This window comes from Cervus canadensis, chromosome 4 (genome assembly GCF_019320065.1).
Source record: "Cervus canadensis isolate Bull #8, Minnesota chromosome 4, ASM1932006v1, whole genome shotgun sequence".
Lineage (NCBI taxonomy): Eukaryota > Metazoa > Chordata > Mammalia > Artiodactyla > Cervidae > Cervus > Cervus canadensis.
In genome coordinates this window covers 68,346,362-68,370,738 of record NC_057389.1, presented here as the reverse complement: position 1 = coordinate 68,370,738, position 24,377 = coordinate 68,346,362, and the positions used below count along the sequence as shown (strand labels likewise).

At 45.3% G+C, this 24,377-nt stretch overlaps 1 protein-coding gene across 2 annotated transcripts in view; it reads right to left on the bottom strand.

Annotated features, from left to right (window-relative positions):
* Positions 1–17,684, bottom strand: part of COL23A1 (collagen type XXIII alpha 1 chain) — a 376,188-nt gene extending 358,504 nt beyond the window's left edge. For both annotated transcript variants that reach the window (XM_043465726.1, XM_043465727.1), the window contains exon 1: positions 17,192–17,684. In XM_043465726.1, coding sequence (XP_043321661.1) covers positions 17,192–17,488 — 297 coding nt within the window. In that variant the 5' untranslated portion in view covers positions 17,489–17,684. The remainder of the gene's footprint in view (positions 1–17,191) is intronic.
* Positions 17,685–24,377: the final 6,693 nt, after the last annotated feature.

Sequence of the window (24,377 nt, the reverse complement as noted above, 5' to 3'; positions counted from 1 at the left end):
AAGAATTATTTTAAAAAGAAAGTATGTCAGTGAGCTTTTGGATTCAAGTGGCCTTATATGTGTGTAATTGGAGTTCCATAAAGTAGAGGAGAAAAAAGCATCTGAAGAAGAAATGGCGAAGAAATTTTTCAAATTTTGATGAAAACTATAAACTCACAGATTCAAGAATCTTAATGAAACTTAGGCAAAACAGACATGAAGGAAACGACACTAAGGCATCACATAATTGGATTCCTTAAAACCAGGGATAAAAAGAGTCTTAAAAGCACCCCCCAGAAAAGACATACTATATGAACAAATGAAACTTACATATACTGCTGGTAGGAATGTAAAATGACAAGATGGTTTTGAACAAGAGTTTGGTAGTTTCTTAAAAAGTTAATCACACATCTATCAGACAATGAACCATTCTACTCCAAGGTATTTATACCCAAGAGAAATTAACGTATACTCCATACAAAGACCTGTACATGAATGTTCATAGCTGCTTTATTTGTAACAGCCTCCAACTGAAATAATCCAAATATGCACTCACAGGTGAAAGGATTAAAAAGTTGTGGTAAATCCATATAATAATAGTTAACGGAAAAGAATGAACAAACAATGTATGCAAAAGTATCCAAGAGTCAATAATCATACTGAGTGAAAGAAACCAGATTTCCCTCCCCACCCCCAAAGAATGCATACTGTATGATTCCATTCATATAAAAATCTTACAAAAAGGAAAACTAATCAATTGTGAAAAGAAATCAGCAATACCTGGGTGGCAGGTGGGAAAGAATGGAAGGGACAGAATTCAAGGAAGAAAGAGGAAAAAGTTTTGAGGGTCATGGGCTTGGGCATGTTCACTATCTTGACTGTGGAGATGTACAGGTGTACACATGTGTCAAAATGTAGCAAATTACACATTTCAAATATATGAAGTTCATTATATGTCACATATAACCTAACAAAGGCCAGAGGACAAGGATGCCCAGGCCCTTGGCTCCCGTGGGCTTGGCTGGCTGGCGGGGCAGGAATCCTGGGCTCAGGAGGCATCCATTCACCACCCCGAGCCTCAGCTTCCACCACAGTGCCAGGTAAACATCCCAGCAGAGCCAGGTAAAGAAAATGAGAACATCTAGCCCAACCCAGGCATTTGGCAGGAGCTCAGAAACTTTTCTCTAAAGAATGTGAGTTTAATGGGTGACTTCCATTGGCATGCTGAATGACTCTTATAAACCACATCGGCAAACATTTCCTTAAGGGTCCTTGTTCAGTCCCAAAATGCGTAAGTGTGTTTTGAAAGGTGTGGTCTGCAAACAAAATGCAAGTCTCCAGTAGTCGTTAATTCATGTTCCCATTCAATATTTTTCAAAGACACACACATCACTTCCCATCAGAACCCCTCTTCTAAGGTTCATTACACCAGCGTGACAGAAAGAAATCCCACCAACTATGTGAGCTATGTGAAGGGGATGAACAATTTCCATCATGGCTTTATTTTTCTTTTTCTTTCTAGCCACACTGTGTGACTTGTGGAGTCTTTAGTTCCCCAACCAGGGAACGAACCTGGGCCCTTGGCAGTGAGAATGTGGAGTCCTAGCCACTGAACCAGGGAATTCCCTCCATCATGGCTTCTGACATGTTGAAGAGAGCACTCAGGCTGCTCCCATGTGGGGCCTCCAAGCCTTCTCCACACCACAGGCCAGCTGCCATGTCAGGCCTGCTTTAATCCCCACACTGGGTTCCACCTGTTTTGCTGACCCCTGCCCTCTTGATCCTGTCCACAGTGAACATCTGGCATTTCTTGATGTGTTAAGTCTAATTAGATGGTGGGTTGAATCATGTCCCCTGCCAAAATTCATGTGCTGCAGTCCTAACCCCCAGTCCTTCAGAGTGTGTCTGCATTTGTGATGGGGTTTTTAAAGAGATAAGTTAAAATGAGGTTATTATAGTGGGCCCTGATCCAATATGACCGGTGTCCTCTTAAGAAGAGGAGATTCAGACACATATACACACAGAAGGAGGACCGTGTGAGGACCAGGGAGAAGATGGCCATCCAAGGAGAGAGGCCTCAGGACGAACCAGCCTGCTGACACGTGGATCTCAGACTTCTAGCCTTCAGAATGATGAAAAAAACATCTGTTGTTTCAGCCACCCTGGCTGTGGTAATTTGTTAGGGCAGCGCCCAGTACACTAAAACAGATGGGGTCCCCTCACTTACCCCTGCCCCTACCCCACCCCACTTCCTCACTGTCCCCAAGGGCACTGCAGTGAGAGGAGGCGGTGAGTAGGCTGAAAGGGACTGACTGCCAGGCAGATTGAGACGTTTTCACCTTATGAGCCCACAGGCGTGAGAGGCACTGAGGGCTGATGGGGGTGAGGGAAGGGAGACACCTTTGAGCATATTCAAGAAGAGGAATGGGCAGAATGATCAGTAGCCAGACCCGTCTGGAGCATGGACTCAAGGAGCACTAATTAAACAAAAGCCCACGAAGACATCCGCAGCAGAACCTGGATTGGCTGGGCTGAGTGAGGGATACTATGGTGCTCCTTCCGGCTCAACTCATTCCTGGCCACTACTAAGGTGTGAGCTTCATCACAGGAGCTGGAAGGAGGAGGAGGAACTGTCCCCAAGAAGGATGTGACACTGATGTTAGCAGTCCTGGCAGCCCTGTGGCCAGGATCAGCCATGCGGGGAGTAGGTAAGGAGGGCAGGGCTGGCCCCTCGCCACCCAGGGAAGTCCGGGGAAGGGGCCTTACTGCATTCTCCTAGAAATGTAGTGAAGCAGACACCATCACCCTTTTTCCAGAGGAGGAAGCTGAGGCTTGGAAAGGTTGACTAATTTGTCCCAGGACACTGTGGTCAGTTTAGAGGTAGCTCCAGGCTCAAACCCAGGTCTCCCAGCTCTGAAGCAATGGCTTGAGTTGTGCCAGGCTTCCAGGTGGGACGACTTCTGTGGGGAGGCAAGAGGTTAAGTTGGTCTCGTCCTTCCCACTTCCTTCCCAGCTCCCGTGCACACATATGTAGGAAAAAAGCAAATGAGCCAAGATGGCGTGGTCAGGCTCTCTCGCCCCACATCCTCTTGCTCTTGCCCCGTGTTTTGTGAATAATGATTATGTAACAGATGAGATGATTTATAGCACTACACGTGTGATATGAGATACTTGCTTGGCCACTTTTGTTCTGTAAGCATATATAAGTTCCACCTGGAAAGCCCTGGGGATGTTGTTTTAGAAGAGGTTATGTTATGAGAGGTCATGTTATATCTGCTGCTACGACTGCTTTGCCAACCCAGAGAAAATAAACATGCCTGCAGTTCCTACGGCTCTTCGAGTTTTCTTCCAGCTTCCCTGTTCTCACCTTGCCTACCCTGGGTTCAGCGAACAGTGTGCACAGTGAGATATCGCAAGAAAACTGGCGTAGTAGGCATGATCAGTGAGACAACATAACATCTGCATATGTGTATACACACGCTCATACATACCCCCACACATGCACACACTCACATTCATGTACATACTTAGGTACATATGTGTACTCACATGTATACACACACAGGCCTCATGCTCACATGTGTGCATACTTGCTCATACACACATACACACCCATACGCATGCACACTCTCAGGCTCTCCCAGTCTGCACTGGCTCGCCCTCACACACACACACACACTCACCCTCACACACACACACACACACACACACACTCACCCTCACACACACACACTAATCCCAGTGCTGCGTAAACTTGTCCTTCATTCATCTGAACCAAAAGATGGGTGTGAACACAAGATGCTAACACCCCATACATCACACAAAAAAGCACAGTTAAGTAAATGGACAGACCCTGGTTTTTGCATGATGATCCTCCTTGGAGGCCCTAGTTAAGTATTGATACAATGTATTTAAACTGTCTTCTGAAAACACCAGAATTCTTTCCAACTACTTTATGATTTATTTCACAACATAAAGTTGGAAGCAAATTCTGTTTTAAAAGTTCACATTACCTATTGGATGGTACTCCTGCGTCTCCAATTTTGTGGCTACATCAGAAAAATAAAGGTTTTCTCATTTACCAATATGAATTGAAACAGATATGTGTGAGGCCTCTTAACTCATTGGTTTAATCATGAGCATTTGGAGTACTTGTGCCATACTGCATATTCATGAAAGCAGACTTATTAACTAAAGCAACTAACTAATTAATTAAAGCAAACTTATTGGCTATTTGAGAGTCCTTTCACAATGAAAATCCATCTAATAATTTTCATCAATAATTATATTTTTATTGTGATAAAAACTGAAATTTTTAATTTAAATGGAAAAATCTCATTTTGCTCAAATGAGAGACAAAAAAAATGGGGCTATGAAACTAATGCAGTCTGCTTTTCTTCAACAACCAAGTCACATTTCACATCACTGACTCAGAGACTGGACATGTTGATACCTTTTTCTCTTCTGTGTGTCCTTAACAGGATGGCAGAACCCCAGTGGTAAAAAGATCTTAAGATCATGCTTGTAACCACAGGACCTCCTGTTCAATTAGCAGACAAAGACATTCCTTCTGGATTCAGTCAAAGAAAGTATTCCAACAAAAAGAACCATTTTCAGGATGTATATGATGTGTTGAGCTCTTCAGACATATCAACTGGTTTAATCCCCACAGAAACCTTATGAGGCAAATACAATAATCCCCATTTAGTAGATGAGCAAGCTGAGGTTTGGAAAAACAACCATTTACCCAAGTCTGCACATCTGGGAGGGCTTCCCTGGTGGCTCAGTGGTAAGGTATCTGCCTGCCAAAGCAGGAGATGCTGGTTTGATCCTTGGGTCAGGAAGAGTCCCGGGAGAAGGAAATGGCAACCCATTCCAATATTCTTGCCTGGGAAATCCCATGGACAGAGGAGCCAGATGGGCTACAGTCCATGGGGTTGCAAAAGAGTTGGATACAACTCAGAGACTAAACAACAACAACACAGCTGGGAAATGGCAGAACTCAGATGTGAACCCAGTTCTGCTTAAAGCTGAAGTATTCCCTGCCGCTCTACACATCAAACACCTGCAGAGGATGTCCACACTGACAGGAAAAGCTAAGGTACTGTTTCCATGGGGGGCTGCCGTGAGGCTGCAGAGCTGGGACTCAGTCAGGTCATCCAGGCTTGGGTGTACACTGCCAGCCCCACCTCGGGCTGGTCACTGCCCCTTCTGGGAGAGTGAAGCCTGTCTAGCAGGGGTTGGGATGGGGTTGTTAAGAAATACCACAAGAAAAATAAATAAATAAATAAATAAAATAAAAAGAAATACCACAAGAACAGATATGTGAACTTCTGTCCAAGGTGTATACCGGAAGGCCCTTAACCATTTCCCCTGTAGCCTCAGGAGTACACAGACATGCCTTTCTTTAAAACTATATCTGCAAGGAATTCTCTGGCAGTCCAGTGGTTAGGACTCTGAGCTTTCATCACTGAGGGTCTGGGTTCAATCCTGGTCAGGGAACTAAGATCCCACAAGTCACGCAGTATGGCCAAAAATAAATAATGTGTGCTTAGTCACTCAGTTGTGTCCAGCTCTTTGCAATCCCATAGACTGTAGCTCACCAGGCTTCTCTGTTCATGGGATTCTCCAGGCAAGAATACTGGAGTGGGTTGCCATGCCCTCCTCCGGGGATCTTCCCGACCCAGGGATCAAACCTAGGTCTTCCACATTGCAGGTGGATTCTTTATCATCGGAACCAAAATAAATAATAAGATAAAATAAAATCTGGTAGGGCAGACATAGTATTTTTTAAAAATTATATCTGCAAACTTATTTTTTTCTCCCAATGGTTGGTGCTTAGTACTGAAATATGTTTCCAGAAATGATGAAGGGGCTGCTTTCTAAATGCCTGTGTCAACAGTTAAAGATTAATCCTGATCCTACACATAAAGAAAATCTATTGGAGAAGAGCTGGAGGTCCTGTGTGGCCTATGGAGAAGTTGACACTGTTACATTTGTTCACAGAACTAGAAATTGCATTGCAGACGGAGTGCAGTGCTCGGCTCCACAAAACTGCTTAAGGAGGATTCTGCACCAAATCAACAAATGAGCCTAATTCTGAAATGAAATCTTCAGAGTTCTTCCAAATCTTATTTTCAGACTTCTTTATCATTTGCTTTTTGCTTTTGCTTTCAACAACAGACCTAACTGACATAAAAGCTCAACCGAAAGAGAGATTGAATCCACTTTTCCCATCCTAAAACTCGAAGCCTGATTTAACAATTTGATTTAAATTTGATATAACAAAATCATTTAACAGTTTGGGAATTCCATAGGAGGATAAACATGTATGTCGTGGACAAACTTGGATGTTCCAAAATCAAGACAAAATACAAAGCCCTAAAAATGATCCTTTTTAGGCAGTTGCTCTGTATCATGAAAAACAATAGAAGTAAGAAGTCTTCCCCACAAAACCATCAGCCGTACTGTACCAACAAAGGTGTGAACTGCCCTAGATGTCGTGTTAATAGAGGGATGCAGATTCCACCTATGAAATCCTATGTGGTCATGAAACATGACCACAAGGACTGCATAGCACTTGGAAAAATGTTTTTGATAAAAAGGTTGAAATACACAGAGGCAAGGTGTAAATGGTGTGCACACTTAGAGATCTATGAATCTGTACATCCAAACAAGGCTGGAGAAAATCACGCAAAAGGTTACATAGTCCTTGTTTTAGGGTGGTGGGATCATCAATAATATTAACCATGTTAGACTAGCATACACCTTGGTTATTTAAATTTTTTTAAAAAGGAGAAAGGGGAAGGGTTGCCAAGCAAGCATGCTAATTCCCAACACTGGGTCTAACATCCTAAGGGAGGATGAGTTGAGAAGTTCCTGAGCAAAGAGAAAAGGGTATGAAAGAACCATATCTCCCACCAATACCTAACAATGCCTAGTGGGGGTCAGGAGTCAGAATTATAGGGGAAAAGGGGGAAATGTGTAGAAATCTGTGGTGAAAAAGAAGGCCCCCTGAAGGTACAGGATTACACCAAAGCTCTGTGGGGCCTTGACATGTAAGAACAGTGAGATTCAAGGCTCAGAGCTCACCCTGGGCTGCACAAAATATTCTGTCCAGCCCTCCCTTCTCTCCCTGAATCACCATGGCCCCTCCCCACAGTTTGAGCAGTGCTCTCAGCCCCACCTCATGCGTAGAGAACTGAGGTTCTGGAGCAGCCTGGGCCACACAGCCAGCAGGTGGTAGAGGCTGCTATAAACTGAATGTTTGTGCCCCTCACTCCCTGCAATTCATGTGTTGAAACCTAATCCCCAATATGATGGTATTAGGAGATGGGGGCTTTGAGAGGGGGTTAGGACATGGGAGTGGAGCCCTTACAAATGGAATTAGTAAGCTTATAAAAGAGACACCAGCATCCCAGGTGTCTCAGTGGTAAAGAATCAGTCTGCCAATACAGAAGATGCAGCTTCCATTCCTGAGTCAGGAGGATCCCCTGGAGTAGGAAATGGCCACCCACTGCAGTATTCTTGCCTGGAGAATCCCATGGACAGAGGAGCCTGGTGGGCTACAGTCTCAGTTCAGTTCAGTTCAGTCGCTCAGTCATGTCCGACTCTTTGCAACCCCATGAATCACAGCATGCCAGGCCTCCCTGTCCATCACAAACTCCCGGAGTTTACTCAAACTCATGCCCATCGAGTCAGTGATGCCATCCAGCCATCTCATCCTCTGTCGTCCCCTTCTCCTCCTGCCCCCAATCCCTCCCAGCATCAGGGTCTTTTCCAATGAGTCAACTCTTCGTATCAGGTGGCCAAAGTATTGGAGTTTCAGCTTCAGCATCAGTCCTTCCAATGAACACCCAGGACTTATCTCCTTTAGGACGGACTGGTTGGATCTCCTTGCAGTCCAAGGGACTCTCAAGAGTCTTCTCCAAACACCACAGTTCAAAAGCATCAATTTTTCGGTGCTCAGCTTTCTTCACAGTCCAACTCTCACATCCATACATGACCACTGGAAAAACCATAGCCTTGACTAGACGGACCTTTGTTGGCAAAGTAATGTCTCTGCTTTTTAAAATGCTATCTAGGTTGGTCATAACTTTCCTTCCAAGGAGTAAGCGTCTTTTAATTTCATGGCTGCACTCACCATTTGCAGTGATTTTGGAGCCCCCAAAAATAAAGTCTGACACTGTTTCCACTGTCTCCCCATCTATTTCCCATGAGGCGATGGGACCAGATGCCATGATCTTGGTTTTCTGAATGTTGAGCTTTAAGCCAACTTTTTAACTCTCCTCTTTCACTTTCATCAAGAGGCTTTTTAATTCCTCTTCACTTTCTGCCATAAGGGTGGTGTCATCTGCATATCTGAGGTTATTGATATTTCTCCCAGCAATCTCAATTCCAGCTTGTGCTTCTTCCAGCCCAGCGTTTCTCATGATGTACTCTGCATAGAAGTTAAATAAGCAGGGTGACAATATACAGCCTTGATGTACTCTTTTTCCTATTTGGAACCAGTCTGTTGTTCCATGTTCTGTTCTAACTGTTGCTTCCTGACCTGCATACAGGTTTCTCAAGAGGCAGGTCAGGTGATCTGGTATTCCCATCTCCTACAGAATTTTCCACAGTTTATTGTGATCCACACAGTCAAAGGCTTTGGCGTAGTCAATAAAGCAGAAATAGATATTTTTCTGGAACTCTTTTGCTTTTTCGATGATCCAGCAGATATTGGCAATTTGCTCTCTGGTTCCTCTGCCTTTTCTAAAACCAGCTTGAACATCTGGAAGTTCTCGGTTCATGTATTGCTGAAGCCTGGCTTGGAGAATTTTGAGCATTACTTTACTAGCGTGTGAGATAAGTGCAATTGTGCAGTAGTCTGAGCATTCTTTGGGATTGCCTTTCTTAGGGATTGGAATGAAAACGGACCTTTTTCAGTCCTGTGGCCACTGCTAAGTTTTTCAAATTTGCTGGCATATTGAGTGCAGCACTTTCACAGCATCATCTTTCAGGATTTGAAATAGCTCAACTGGAATTCCATCACATCCACTAGCTTTGTTCGTAGTGATGCTTTCTAAGACCCACTTGACTTCACATTCCAGGATGTCTGGCTCTAGGTGAGCGATCATACCATTGTGATTATCTGGGTCATGAAGATCTTTTTTGTACAGTTCTTCTGTATATTCTTGCCACCTCTTCTTCTTAATATCTTCTGCTTCTGTTAGGTCCATACCATTTCTGTCCTTTATCGAACCCATTTTTGAATGAAATGTTCCCTTGGTATCTCTAATTTTCTTAAAGAGATCTCTAGTCTTTCCCATTCTGTTGTTTTCCTCTATTTCTTTGCATTGATCGCTGAGGAAGGCTTTCTTATCTCTCCTGGCTATTCTTTGGAACTCTGCATTCAAATGGGAATATCTTTCCTTTTCTCCTTTGCTTTTTGCTTCTCTTCTTTTCACAGCTATTTGTAAGGCCTCCTAAGACAACCATTTTGCCTTTTTGCATTTCTTTTCCATGGGGATTGTCTTGATCCCTGTCTCCTGTACAATGTCACAAACCTCCATCCATAGTTCATCAGGCTCTCTGTCTATCAGATCTAGTCCCTTAAATCTATTTCTCACTTCCACTGTATATTCATAAGGGATTTGATTTAGGTCATACCTGAATGGTCTAGTGGTTATCCCTACTCTCTTCAGTTTAGGTCTGAATTTGGCAATAAGGAGTTCATGATCTGAGCCACAGTCAACTCCTGGCCTTGTTTTTGCTGACTGTATAGAGCTTCTCTATCTTTGGCTGCAAACAATATAATCAATCTGATTTCGGTGTTGCCCATCTGGTGATGTCCATGTGTAGAGTCTTCTCTTGTGTTGTTGGAAGAGGGTGTTTGCTATGACCAGTGTGTTCTCTTGGCAAAACTCTATTAGCCTTTGCCCCGCTTCATTCTGTACTCCAAGGCCAAATTTGCCTGTTACTCTAGGTGTTTCTTGACATACTACTTTTGCATTCCAGTCCCCCATAATGAAAAGGACATCTTTTTTGGGTGTTAGTTCTAAAAGGTTTTGTAGGTCTTCATAGAACCGTTCAACTTCGGCTTCTTCAGCATTACTGGTTGGGGCATAGGCTTGGATTACTGTGATATTGAATGGTTTGCCTTAGAAACGAACAGAGATCATTCTGTCGTTTTTGAGATTGCATCCAAGTACTGCATTTTGGACTCTTTTGTTGACTATGATGGCTATTCCATTTCTTCTAAGGGATTCCTGCCCACAGTAGTAGGTATAATGGTCATCTGAGTTAAATTCACCCATTCCAGTCCATTTTAGTTCGCTGATTCCTAGAATGTCGACATTCACTCTTGCCATCTCCTGTTTGATCACTTCCAATTTGCCTTGATTCATGGACCTAACATTTCAGGTTCCTAAGCAATATTGCTCTTTACAGCATCGGACCTTGCAAGCAAGGGCTACAGTCTACAGGGTTGCAAAGAGTCAGACACAACTTATCGACCGAAAAACAACAAAAAAAGAGACCCTAGAGAGCTCCCTCAGCCCTTCTGTCTGCCCTAAGAGGACAAAGTGAGAAGACAGCTATCTATGAACCAGGAAGCAGGTCCTCACCAGACACCAAACCTGCTGATACCTTGATTCTGGACTTCCTAGCCTCCGCAACTGTGAGAAATAAGTATCTGTTGTTTAAGCCATCCAGTTTTGTGACAGCAGCTTGAACATATGAAAGACAGTGGACTTCTGATTTCTTGTCCAGAGTACCTCCTCTTCAGACTCAGGCCCCTCAAGGCCACCATCACCCACAGCACCAGGCAAAGCTGAGCAACCTCCTGGCCTCACTGCTCCAGGTCACCGAGACTCAGGGCACCCCAACACTCCTCAACCAGGACAGAGAGCAGCCTCCTTCCTCACACGTACACTCCTATGGGAAGAACACTCCCTGGGAAGCGGATGGAAGTGGGCTGAGGAAGGTGGGCCCTGGGAGCAGGTGGTCCTGACTGCCCTCAGCTGGACATGAACCTCATACCAAGGGCGGAGAAGATGCACCCTCCCTCATCACTCCTCCTGCCAAAGACTTCTGCTGCCCTAAGAGAGCCTAGGCCTGGCCGGTGTGCCCAGAACAGGTCCTGGCCTTCCTCTCAGTGACATTCCTCCCTTGTAAAACAAGGACAATAACCTCTGCCTTCCAAAACTCATGATGCTGTTGTGGGGGAAGTTTTAAGATTTAAAGTTATCCTATAACTTGTTAAGCTCACATTTTGTAAGCATACTATATTCAGAGATACACAGATTTTGATACAACCACAGATAAACCCCAATTTATCAATATACATAAACACCTACAGAACAAATAACTACCAACCTACAGCCTATCCCATTTGATCGAAAATCCTTTAGCTGGATGTCAAGTAATTGAGGAAGAATTTCTCCAGTATGTGGCTCCAGCTTGTTGCCCAAGCCCCTCTCTTGTTATTCCTTGGATGATCATCTACTTGATCTGACTGGCCCCATGCCTTCTTCCTCTTCTTCTAATAACAACACTCCAAATTGTCCTTTAGGGACCATCCTCCACCCCCAGTCCTTTCAGCTCCAGTGGAGTATACACAGATGTGCACGGGTGCACAACCCATCCCCCCACCCCCAGACCCTGTGATCAGAGAGGCTGCCTGGCTCATCTCAGTGACCAGTTCAGGCAAACCATATTGACCACTGGAGTGATTCAGGGGAACTATTGGGAAAGAGAAACTCTAACACTGAGGACATGGACTTGGAGCTGCTGACAGCTGCTCTGCCATTTCATGGGAAGAGTAAGGGCATCTCTGACAAATACAGAGCCAACACAGAGAAACACAAAATCAAGGCACCTCTTACTGTGCCTGAGCAGACATTTCCTGGACATTTCAGTTACTCCAGCCAATGAATTCCCTTTTTAATTGAGAGTCAGGGTCCTGTCACACTGCCATTTGATAGAATAAGGATCCAAGACAACTAGAAAGGTGGAACCTAATGAGATGATGCTCAGTGAAGGTAAAGAAACATCCTGCTCTGGGGACCATGATTGTAACTGTACACACTTTAGAAGGGGATCTGGAGGTCATGGTGAGATATGGATGTTGAAAAAAACTAAGGGGGCCTATAGTTGGGGTTGGGGTGAGGAGGGGAAGCAGAGCTGTCTGGGCATACCTGATGGGTACAAGGCACCACATATGGATTCAGGTTTACTGATCTCCTCGGTCCTCAGAGCTGCTAGGACAGTTCCCTCCAGCCCGAGGAACCTCTTCCACTAACTGCCCGGTAATGTGCAGGTGTCATCATTTTTTGTGTGTGCCATGATGTGGAAAGAGTTGGAAAGCAGGACCCTAGAGTGCCATCCCCAGCCACTCCAGCCAGTCATTTTGGGATCAGAACAGCAGGCGCTTGAGGATTCAAGATCACAAACTACAAAGCATAGGACTGTGCCAGAGAGAATCCCAAACTATCAACCTTGCCTTTGACTATGGCTAGAGGCAGAGCTGGAAAGCAGGACCTTGAAGGAAACAGAAATTTTGCGGCTGGAGAGTGTTCCCAAAGTGTGCAGCAGTGAAGAGGACATGGTTACGAAAACTGCGGAACGCAGTTTGATGACTTTCCCCTCCCCTACCCCCACTCTTGTCCTCCTCTAGGGCAACAGTCTAGAGCACCCACCTGCCACTGTTAGTTGCTCCCTAATCGCCAGTCCTAGGCTCCCTTCCACACAAAGCTACAATTTTCTTCCACTGGCAACATGCCCAGACTCAGAGGATGTATCAAACTTGGCCAAAGTCTCCTGTGGCAACCCCATTACCCTTGACAGGATGATGGTGGTCACTGGTCCCGATTCTGGCTGGTGGCTATAAGGAAATTTCCCTGACTCAAATAAAGGAGAAAGTCTCTTGAGAAGATGGCTTTTTCTTGCTCTCTTCCCTTCTACCTTGGCTGTTCTTTTGTGAAGACACATGCTTGGGGCTGCAGCAGCCATCTTGTGACCATGAAGAAAGGCCAAGAGAATGGCAGATAATAACCTAGGACCCAGGCATGGCCAGGTCATGGAACTGACCCAAGGTCTGAAGCCTGACTTTCAGGCTCCTCTGGTTATGCAAGCGAATTCAACAACTGTATTATTTAAGGGATCACACTTCGGTATTTTGGTGAAGGTGAAAGTGAAAGTCGCTCAGTCATGTCCAGCTCCTTTCGACCCCCATGGACTATACAGTCCATGGAATTCTCCAGGCCAGAATACCGTAGTGGATAGCCTTTCCCTTCTCCAGGGGATCTTCCCAACCCAGGGATCAAACCCAGGTCTCCCTCATCGCAGGCGGATTCTTTACCAGCTGAGCCACAAGGGTATTCTGGTACTTGCCATCAAAAGGCTTACTGACCAACACTTTACATTACCTTATTTGCGCATCACTGCATAGGTAGTTGTGGCCATCATATTAGGAAAGAGGAAGCTGGAGCTCAGGAAGTTGAAGAGGTTAGATGCCAGGACTAGTAAATTGTGGGACTGAAATCCCATTTATCATCTACCCTTCTCGGCCTGCTGGTATAAATTCATTCAGCTTATAGATCCCCAACTTCAGGAGTGATGCTGTAAATCTTTAAAGCCAATGTATAAAAGTCCAGTTCAACAATTTCAAAATATTTTTGTGAAAGGAATACCCTGACAGTTGGCTTGTTCTAAACAAGCTGCTGTTATTATAAAGCTCTCCTAAACTGTTGCAAAAAGGGGAAAAAAAAAAGTGGAGAGATAAAATGAACATGCCAGGAAGTAAGTGGAAAGAAACTTTTTTTGGTTTGGAAACCAGGAAATGTCAAGGAAATAAATGTAGCTATGATTTATATACCATTTCCAGTTGACCCATGGGATTTAAAAACTGGCATTTTTAAGTGTGTACCACAGAGCAATCCTGACAAGTGATAAGCTGCCACAGAGGCCAAAAAGCTCCATTTGATTCTGGGTTTTATGCTAACTTTACTAATATATATATATATAGTTGAGGGTAGTGAAGGAAAGGGCTTGAATTTTACCCTGAGTCTTTGGGTTTTTCTTATTCTCAAACTGATTGGTCTGGACAAGGGAAGACCAAGAGCCAACAACAAATCCATTGTAAGCTGGGAATAGTTTCTTGTAATACTAAATGTTTCTTTAATCCTTGCATTAAGATTTTTACTGTGGTATAGCAGCAGCTGTTTTATTTACTCTAAAATTTAAGCTTTTGTAATACTTTAGGTATAACTAATGGGACGGTTTGATTACTGAGGCAAGCTATTTAAAGCACTTAAAAAGCATCATATCAGATGCTTGTTTTGCATTTATATTTTGGGGTCATACTGAAGATACACTGTTAAGCACTCTTGCTCCAAAGTCTTGCTTATTTTCTGAAAACCATTTATTTCATACCATGGGAAGGGTCTTTAATAATCATGAATTATCATGAATATTCTTTTTTGTAGCTTCTGTATTTATGTTATCAGGCACATCAATCAGTCCCAAAGAAGTTATTTCAGGGTTCCGTTCCCAAGGGAACAAAGACAGTGGGTTCCATGTTAACAGTGGCTTTTGTCGGCTTATTTCTATTTTTCTGACATGAAAGTTGTGTATAGTTGGCAAGGATTTCTCTTCTCTGGAAACAAGCTTGTTGGTAAAAGGACAAGCTGCAGGCACCTCACATACACAACCACTTCAGCACAAGCTGAAAGGATGCTTCCTGAGAACAATTAGAACTGAAAAACATATTCAAGTACAAATGTGCTTTCTTTAAGAGATTTTTCAGTTCATCATTTATTTGTCCTTCATATTGAACAGTTTTTTTTTTAAAGTTATATTCAGATCTATTTAAAGCCAATTACCAACTCCCACTATGCACTTCCCACAGTCCCCTCATCTCAGCCAGGGGCTCTCAGGGTCACTGTCCAGGCTGTGTACATTTCCCATCCAGCGACATCTGTGAGAAGAATGGCTAGAAGGAACAGCCTGGTGCCCTGGGAAAGAGATCCCGTTTCACAGGGACACACAAACAGCCAGAAGCTCAACCCCGACTACACTCGTAGTATGGCATCTCAGATGCTCCAAGTAGAGACTCCTCCACATCAAGTCTGGTTAGTTGAGATGTGTCCTATACTAAAGGCATAGCCTGCAGAATGGAATAGCAAATTTCAACGGAAAATCCCAGGATTTGAAATTTTTCCTTCACCTTACTATTGAAGAAGAGAAAAGGGGGTGGTGGTGGAGAGAGGCAGAGATGGAATACTCTGCCCATAACTCCTTGGAAGCAGGATGGAACAACTACAGTCTTTCCTATGATCTGTGTAGTTCAGGACTTAAGAATCCACACTTCTCAGCGGTGGCTGCTTTCCTAGGACCCTCCTCCCTGTTGGAATGGACAGAATTTGCAAGTTCCTCATAAAAAGTTTTACCGGGATTTCTGATGTACTCAATCAAACTTAATAGTTTATTTTTCACTAAGTGAGAGGGGCCCCCTATTCGAAAGAACAGCCATGATTATTGCACTAACAGGTAGAAATTTTACTAGCCTTCCATAAATCAGTTCAAAACCCTGGTCTCTAAGGATTTGCTAAAAGATAATGGGCTGCAACTATGAAACCAACGCCAGGAGTTGCCAGCAGTGCTCCAGAAAGATTTCTGAAGTCTACAGGCACTTTCAGGAGAAACGTAGAAAATCATTTCATGAAGGAGCAATTTTGTCCAAAACCAAGCTAGAAGAGATGTAATACTGGCTTAAAATGACTAAGAAATAGGTATGGTGATCAAGAAGGCATGCTGCAGTCTTCTCCCGCTCTCTTTAAAGAACTCGAATCAACTCAACAATGGATACACAGCTCATTAATAAAGATCACAGCTGAGCACAATTCAGGGGACTCCACAGTAACAAGCCTACCCTTCCTCTCCTCTACCTTGAAACTTTGTAGTGCTTTTCACACTATAGTTAAGGATGTCCTTTGAGGGCTTCCTCGGTGGCTCAGATGGTAAAGAATCTGCCTGCAATGTGGGAGACCAGGGTTTGATCCCTGGGTGGGTAAGATGCCCTGGAGAAAGACATGGCAACCCACTTCAGTATTCTTGACTGGGAAATCTCAAGGACAGAGGAACCTAGCAGGCTACAGTCCATGGGGTCACAAAGAGTGGGACAGGGCTGAGCAACTAACACTTTGGGGAGTATGCTGGGGATATCCGGTTAGCTGCCTTTCCTAGGAAGTAGAGGCTGGCTCGGGCAACGGAAGACAGCACAGCCAGGGGTGCGCCAGCCAGTCTATCACCACCATTCTGTTGGGAGGTGCCCCGCTGCACAGAAGGTGGTTTTGATCAACATGATGGGTGCAAGTTTGAAGTCCCAAATGTGACTTCTGCTTTGAAGAGTATAGCAGCAACCCTAACAGAAGTGTCACAGAATCTCATATCATACTTCTAGCAAGGAAACTCAAGATCTGCTGTGTCCACAATGCCCAGGTGGCATCGCCCAGATGGAGTCAACCCAAACTAGAATCTGGGTTTTCTGGCCCTGTTTTTCCTTCCTCCCACCCTGCCAAGCTGAGGCTGGCGTCCCCACAAGTCTCCATTGCGCTGAGTGCGCACAGAGCTCAAGGAGCCCCAGGCACAGCACAGCACCCCCAAGATGGAGCTGCTCCGAAACACTTTGCTGACGGGTCAGAGGGTGGACAGGGCAGGCTGAATTGACCATGTCCCTCCAAGGACCCTGGCCCGGGTCTGACACAGGTTTCCCGCCACCAGGAAACCTCTGGTCTGCTGGAGGCCCCACACCTCTGCAAATATATCAGCGCTGGGGACAGCAGCTGCTACCAGTGACAAGAGTCACCAGACACCTTCATTATCCCGGCACAGGTAAGAGGGCAGGCGCTTAACGCAGACGGGAAGCCATCGGTCCAAGCGCGCACACCCGTGGAAACTCGCCCCTAGATCTGTTACTTCAGAGTCCGCAGTCTTTCCTCTTCCTCCCCCTGCTTGTCCCCGAAACAGTCCTTCTAAGCTTGTTTTTCCCGCAAGCCGACCCTGAGGCTGGGGCGGGAACTGTAGGACCGATCGCTCGGCCGCCTGCACCCCAGCCTCGGTCGCCTCCGACCCTTCCCCGTGCAGCCTGCCGGGACGCACTCGGGCGCTCACCGCTGGCGGGCGACCCCTCCCCAGCGCCACGGCTCCCGGCCGGCACGCCGCGCCCTACCTCACGCAACAGGCGCTCCAGCCGCGGCTCGGCCCAGGCGGCCAAGGCGTCGGGGGTCCCCGCGCGCCACAGCAGCTCCCGCTCTTCCTCGAGGGCCGCCACCCGGCCCTGCAGCGCGGCCGCCTGGACGCCCAGCAGCAGGCAGGCGACCGCCGAACTCGCGGAGAGCAGCAGGCACAGCGCGCTCACCGCCCAGGCCCGCGCTCCAGTCGCCGGGCTCACCGGTCCGCCGCCGCCGCCGCCGCCAGCCGGCTCTCCGTTCCGCTCGTCCTCGCAGGCGCGCCGGCCTGGACTCATGGCGCGTTCGTCAGGCGTGAGCTCTCGGAACCGGCGGTGCACAGAGCCCGGGGACGCGGGCTGAGCGTGTGGGAACTGTCGGGAGAGCCCGAGGCACGAGGTCGGCCGGGCGCGGGACGCGGCCTCTGGGCAGCTGCTGGACCGCGGCGCACACCCCCTTCCCCGCTGCCAGCTCCTCCACAGCGGCCACTTTGGGCAGTTTCCTCTATGCAAATAGACCCTGCCAGAAAAGGAGCCGGGACCCACCCAGGGGAGGAGCGGCCCCGGCGGCCCGGCGCGGCGAGGGGGCGGGGGCGGGAAGGAAGCCCGCTACTCCGAGCACCCCCCGAGCGCGCCCGGCGAGCCCAGGGCGCTCAGCACGCACCTCTGCCCTTACCTGCTCTCGCCGTCGGGCTGCACCCACTGCCGCTCCCGCACGTCTGCGACTCCCCAGCCCGAGTTCCAGCTGCAAAATTCCAAGAGGTCTGAGATGCACCCGGAGGCTGAGAGCGCCTTCAGCAGCCCACCGCTGGCTGCGTCATCACTAATTTCTTGGGAAGATTCCCCTCAACTTGTGAATTAACCTATCTGACACTTTTTTAAAGAGTTCAAAACTTTAAACCCTAGGGCTAACTTGGTGAATCGTTTCTGGATGGTGTCCTAGCGCCGTTTGGTGGCGGAAAGGGACCTCTTGTGCATTCACACAGACGCAGTTAATCGGGGTTGCGTCTGGCGGAGGAGTGAGTCTAAGAATCTTTAATACCCTCACCATTTATTATGTGCCAGACCATTGTAATAAGGCTTACAATTACTGACCTAGGTAAAGGCTTTCCTTTGAGAAAATTGAGACTTTTAACAAGTGCAAAAGATAGGGGAAAAGAATTCCAACTTTTGATGAGCTGATAGCTTCATTCTGTAATGGAAGCACAAGAACGCGTTAGTCGCTCAGTCGTGTCCGCCTCTGCGGTCCCACGGACTGGTAGCCCACCAGGTTCCTCTGTCCATGGAGTTCTCCAGGCAAGAATACTGGCGTGGGTTGCCATGTCCTTCTCCAGGGGTTCTTCCCAACCCAGGGATTGAACCCAAGTCTCCAGCATTGCTGGCAGATTTTTTACTATCTGAGCCACCAGTGAAGCCCAATGGAAACACAATATGGCCAAAAATAATCATCTAATATGTACCACATTTAAGCCATACTGTGATTCTGTATATTATTTAACACGTGGTTAAAGTAGGAAAACCTGAATGATAACCAAGCGGCTGGAACAGTCTTTTTTAAGAAAGGGGGGCAAGACTGAAGTCAGGCGCATTCTCTGCTGGCTCAAATTCCTACTTGGCATATTATATCCTAAAATGGGTCCTACATAGTCTCCCACTGACTCCAGTAATACTCAAATAAAAACAACAGACTAACTTGGATCTTTGTAATTTGGGCAAATACACAGTGGTTTTTGGAAAAAAACAAAAAAAGGACCTCTGTATCTTCCTGCTCCCTCTCTGGGTATCTTCGGATTTATTAGCTTCTTTGGACACATTACAAAGCTCTTAAAACTGCTGAGGACCTTCAGCTGACATGTTCCTCCTTACTCCCTTAACTTGGAGGAGAAAAGTACCTCTGAGATTGGAGTAAAACAAAAATGGTTGGCACCTCACCCCTGCAACTTCATAGCTGTAACCTTAGGTGACTTGGGGTTACAGTTGAGTCGTTCGACAGAGAAGGTCTTGCTAAAATCTAGTATATGCCCAATAAGTAGCCTGAAAAGTATTTGCTCAGCAAACTGGACTGTCTTCTTTGAAAAGAGGTCAACACCATATTATAAGTTGGCACTTCGTTCTTGCTACAAACACATAGGCAAATTGCCCATCACCTGCATGTATTGTTCACTATATTCCAGAAGCTTCTGTGTATCAAAAAAGCCAAGCTCATTGGTTCCTTTGGCCTTTGTCCTTGCCTACTGCCTCACTATCTGGAATACCCTGCTCTAGGATCTTTGAGCAAGCTCCTCCTTTAGGATAAGGTCCTCAGGTCCTTAAACCTTATTATCTCCGAAAGACCTATCCACATTGTCCAATCTAAGGAAGCTTCACTCACAGTCTTCAGAAGGATTACTCAGGGGAATCATTTATCACTGTTTGAAGTTACCTCTATTAACAAGACAAAGTTGCCCCTTTGTCTTGTTCGCCACTGTTTTCTCAAAGAACAGTGCAGGATCTGGCAAATATTTGTCTAGTGAATTAAGGAAAGGTGAAAATATGTTTACTGTCTACACATCATTTTAAAAGGTAAGGAAGAAAATACTCTATCTTATGTCAGTTAGGACCCTGGAAGGAAGAGACAGTATTCAAACTGAAGATAGTTTGATTGTAGAGACTGTTTATATGGTGGGGCAGATTAAGTGAAGCCGACAGGGGATGTGAAAGAAGCATTCTGGAGTATAAACAGTTGGAGGCCATGACTATTTCTCGCTGAAGTGAGAAGAGGGAACTGTTGTTGGAATCCTGTGAATGCTCAGAGCTAAACAAAGGTCTGCTCAAGAGGAGGTGTGTCCTTTGACAGGTCTGCAAAACCAAGACTTGGAAGATAAGAAGCTAGGAGATAATCTCTCCTCTTACTCTCTGATCTGCTGGGCCTCCCAGTGATCAAACCTACAGGGCAGGGGAGCCCAGATGATGCGGTAACAAAGAGGTCAGCCTCCTAAGGGCAGAGAGCTGAGTCAGAGTGGTGGAGGGAAGATCTGGGGGATGGGAATCCACTGCATTCCCTAACGTGCATATAGATTACCAAGGTCAGTCTAGCTACTCTTGCCTCTGAAATGGCTAACCTGTCAGCGATAGGCACTAATCCTCAGAGAGACCAACTGGCTACTTGGTGGCAAATCAAGTACTTCAGACTCCCTTCATCCCAAAAGGGCCAGCAATTTGTTCCTCACAGGGATGGATAGCTCTTCTAGGTAAGGGCTTGTGTTCCCTGTTTGCAGAGCCTCAGCCAGCACTACTATCTATATAGACTCCGCAATCCACAAGTATCCTATATAACATAGCATCCAACCAGGAAACACACTTTACGGCAAAGTAAGTGTGGGAGTGAGCCCATTACCATGGAACCCACTAGTTATATTATATGTTACATCCTGCACCAGCCAGAAGCAGCCAGCCTCACAGAACACCAGAAGTACCTTTTGAAGGCACAAGTGAAGCACCAACTCATAGTATTCAGAGTCAATACACTAAAAGACTGCACTGCCATTTTTCAGAATGTGGGATATGCGTTAAATGAGGGACCTCTCATGATGCTTCTTTCTCAATAATATGTGGGTCTAGGAACCAAGGGATAGAAGCAAGAGTAGCCCCATTCACTGTTACTCCCCATGACTCACAGTGGTGGTGGTGGGGTTACCCTTGCTGTCCTCACAAAGCTGGGCCCTACAGGGTTGAAGGTCCTACTTCTCAAGAGGGTTACACTTGCCAGGGCCCACAGCGAGAGTCCATTCAACTGTAAGCTATGGCTGCCCCCCAGGGCACTTTGAACTCTGTGTCCAGGGACCTGAACACAGGGGTAACTGACCCTCATCAGCAGGGAGAGGAGGGCCATTTTAGTACAGTCGGGGAAGTGAGGGACCTGCTAGCACTTCTTTGCCCATCACAATTGCAGCAAGTGCAGCAGTCCCAGCCTGGTGATTGTCAAGGGTCCAGATGCTTCAGGATAAAAGGGATTAACTATTAAACCAATTAACTATTTCATTAAAAAGGGATTGCTTAGGTCGGATAGGGTTGATAACCATGACAGAAAATTGTAACTAATATTAATAATGTAGAGATTCAAATATGTTCAAAATGCTCTTTTTAAGAAGGCTCCTCTGTCCATGGGATTCTCCGGGCATGAATACTGGAGTGGGTTGCTATGCCCTTTTCCAGGAGATCTTCCCAACCCAGGAATCGAACCAGAACCTCTTGGGTCTTCTGCATTGGCAGGTGGGTTCTTTACCACTAGCGCCACCTTGGAAGAGGTTTAAGAAGGCAGGGAATACTTAATCATTTTTTAATTTTTTCCAACAAAAAATGGCTTAGCTTAAACTTTAAGGCTTAAAGGGGTAAACTTCAATTACATAAGGAAATTGCTACTTAGAAAAGGCAGCACGACATTATGGGAAGAGCACCAGGTCTTGGTATATAATGCCTTATAATGCCTAGATTCCAGTTCTGGCTCCACTAATAGCTCACAGCTACTTAGTGTTTCAGACCTTCAATTTTCTAGTTTGTAAAATGGATATACCAACCAGGACTAAATTTACTCTATCTGAAACTAGAAAACTAGAGAAACTGTATGAAATGGCAGTTTTCAAGATACTGGACAGTGACCACAATGAAGGACAGTGATCCTTGGGAGATGGGGGTGGAAAGTGAAGTGAGCCCAAGGATTGTCCCAGCTTACTGTCTGGAGAGATGCTCTCAGGTGACAGTGCAGGGAGGGGAAGTTAGGCACAGTCACTCTAAGGTGAAAGAGCTGCAAGTCCAGAGACGCGGAGGCAGTCAGAATTTGCAGGGTAAAAGACTGGAGAGCAGAGCTGTAGACAGAGAAGTCTCCATCTGAGATCATCACATTTGTGAGGAAACTACCGGGGCCAGGACAGAACCACGAAGAAGGATGAGACTCTAATTAGAGAGGAAGCAAACCCTACAGCTCACACTGGCCAGGAATAGCTCTTCTTCTCACCAACCAGCATGGGAAACCTGACAATTCAGAGGGCAATGGGTAAAGTACTCAAAAGATTTTGCATCAATAGTGGGGATAAACTAGCCTTAGACTAAACGCTGCTCTGATCCTGTCTAACAGAGCTCAGGCCACAAACCTGAAAGGATCAAAATGATTCAAGTAATTTAATCATGTTGCATAATAAAGCTCAAGTAAATATAAAAATACCCAGCATCCAAGGAGGTAAAACAAAAAGCCACAATCACCAGGCACACAAATAAGCAAGAAAATATGACCCATGATATGATAAAAAGCAATGCAAGCTCAGAAATGAAAAGATGATAGCAAGGATATTAAAAGTTATATCAGTATTCCATATGTTCAAGGAAATAGGAGAGATTGAAGATGTTTAGGAGACACAAAAGATTTTTGTTAAAAGATCTAATTTAGAGGTTAAAATGGCAACACTTGACATGAAAAATAAACTGAATGGGATTAAAGGCAGAGCAGACACTGCAGAAGATTAATGAACTTGAAACTGTAACAATAGAAACTATCCAAAATGAAACAGAGGAAAAAGACTGAAAAATGAGAAAAAAAAAAAAGAACATCTATTATCTCTTTAAAAAATAATAGAAGGCTTAAGGCAAAATAGCAATGTATTGTGGGGTTTTAACGTATGGCCAAGTAAAATGTATGGCAAAAATAGTATAAAGCCCAGGATAGGAACAGGAATGCAAAAGTAGGAAGTCAAGAGAATAATAATGGAATAACCTGGAATAACAGGCAAGTCTGGCCTTAGAGCACAAAATGAAGCAGCGAAGAGCTAATACAGTTTTGTCAAGGGAACATACTGATCACAGCAAACATCCTCCACAACACGAGAGACGACTCTACACACGGACAGCACCAGACGGTCAATACCGAAATCAGATTGATTATATTCTTTGTGACCAAAGATGGAGAAGCTCTATACAGTAAGCAAAAATAAGACCTGGAGCTGACTGTAACTGAGATCATGAGATCCTGTTTGCAAAATTCAGGCTTAATTTGAAGAAAGTAGGAAAAAATACTAGGCCATTCAGATATGACCTAAATCAAATCCCATGATTTTACAGTAGAGGTGATGAATAGATTCAGGGATTCGATCTGGTAGACAGAGTGCCTGAAAGAGTTAGGGATGGAGGTTTGTAACACTGGAGAGAAGGCAGTGACCAAAACCATCCCAAAGAAAAATAAATTCAAGAAGGCAAAGTGGTTGTCTGAGCAGGCTTTTTAAATAGCAGAGAAAAGAAGAAAAGGCAAGGGAGGAAGCGAAAGATGTACCCACCTGAATGCAGAGTTCCAGAGAATAGCAAGGAGAGATAAAATGACCTTTTCAATGAACAATGCAAAGAAATAGAGGAAAGCAATAGAATGGGAAAACCTAGAGACCTCTTCAAGAAAATTGGAGATATCAAAGGAACATTTCATGCAAGGCTGGGCAGCACAATAGACAGAAATGGTAGGGACCTAACAGAAGCAGAAGAGACTAAGAAGAGCTGTCAAGAATACACAAGAACTATACAAAAAAGGTTTTAATGACCCAGATAACCACAATGGTGGGGTCACTCACCTGAGTCAGACATCCTGGAGTATGAAGTCAAGTGGGCCTTACAAGCATTACTGCAAACAAAGCTAATGGAGATGATGGAATTCCAGCTGAGCTATTTAAAATCCTAAAAGATGAAGTGCTGCAGTCAATATGACAGCAAATTGGAAAATCCCCTATGATGAATGGACATTTTTTTTTTTTTTTTTGGGTGTTAGTTCTAGAAGGTGTTATAGGTCTTCATAGAAATGGTCATCTTCAGCTTCTTTGGCATTAGTGTTTGGGGCATAGACTTGGATTACTATGGCTATATTACTATTACTTTGCCAACAAAGGTCCGTCTAGTCAAGGCTATGGTTTTTCCAACAGTCATGTATGGATGTGAGAGTTGGACTATAAAGAAAGCTGAGCACTGAAGAATTGATGCTTTTGAACTGTGGTATTAGAGAAGACTCTTGAGAGTCCCTTGGACTGCAAGGAGATCCAACCAGTCCATTCTAAAGGAGATCAGTCTTGAATGTTCATTGGAAGGACTGATTTTGAAGCTGAAACTCCAATACTTTGGCCACCTGATGTGAAGAGCTGACTCATTTGAAAAGATCCTGATGCTGGGAAAGATTGAGGGC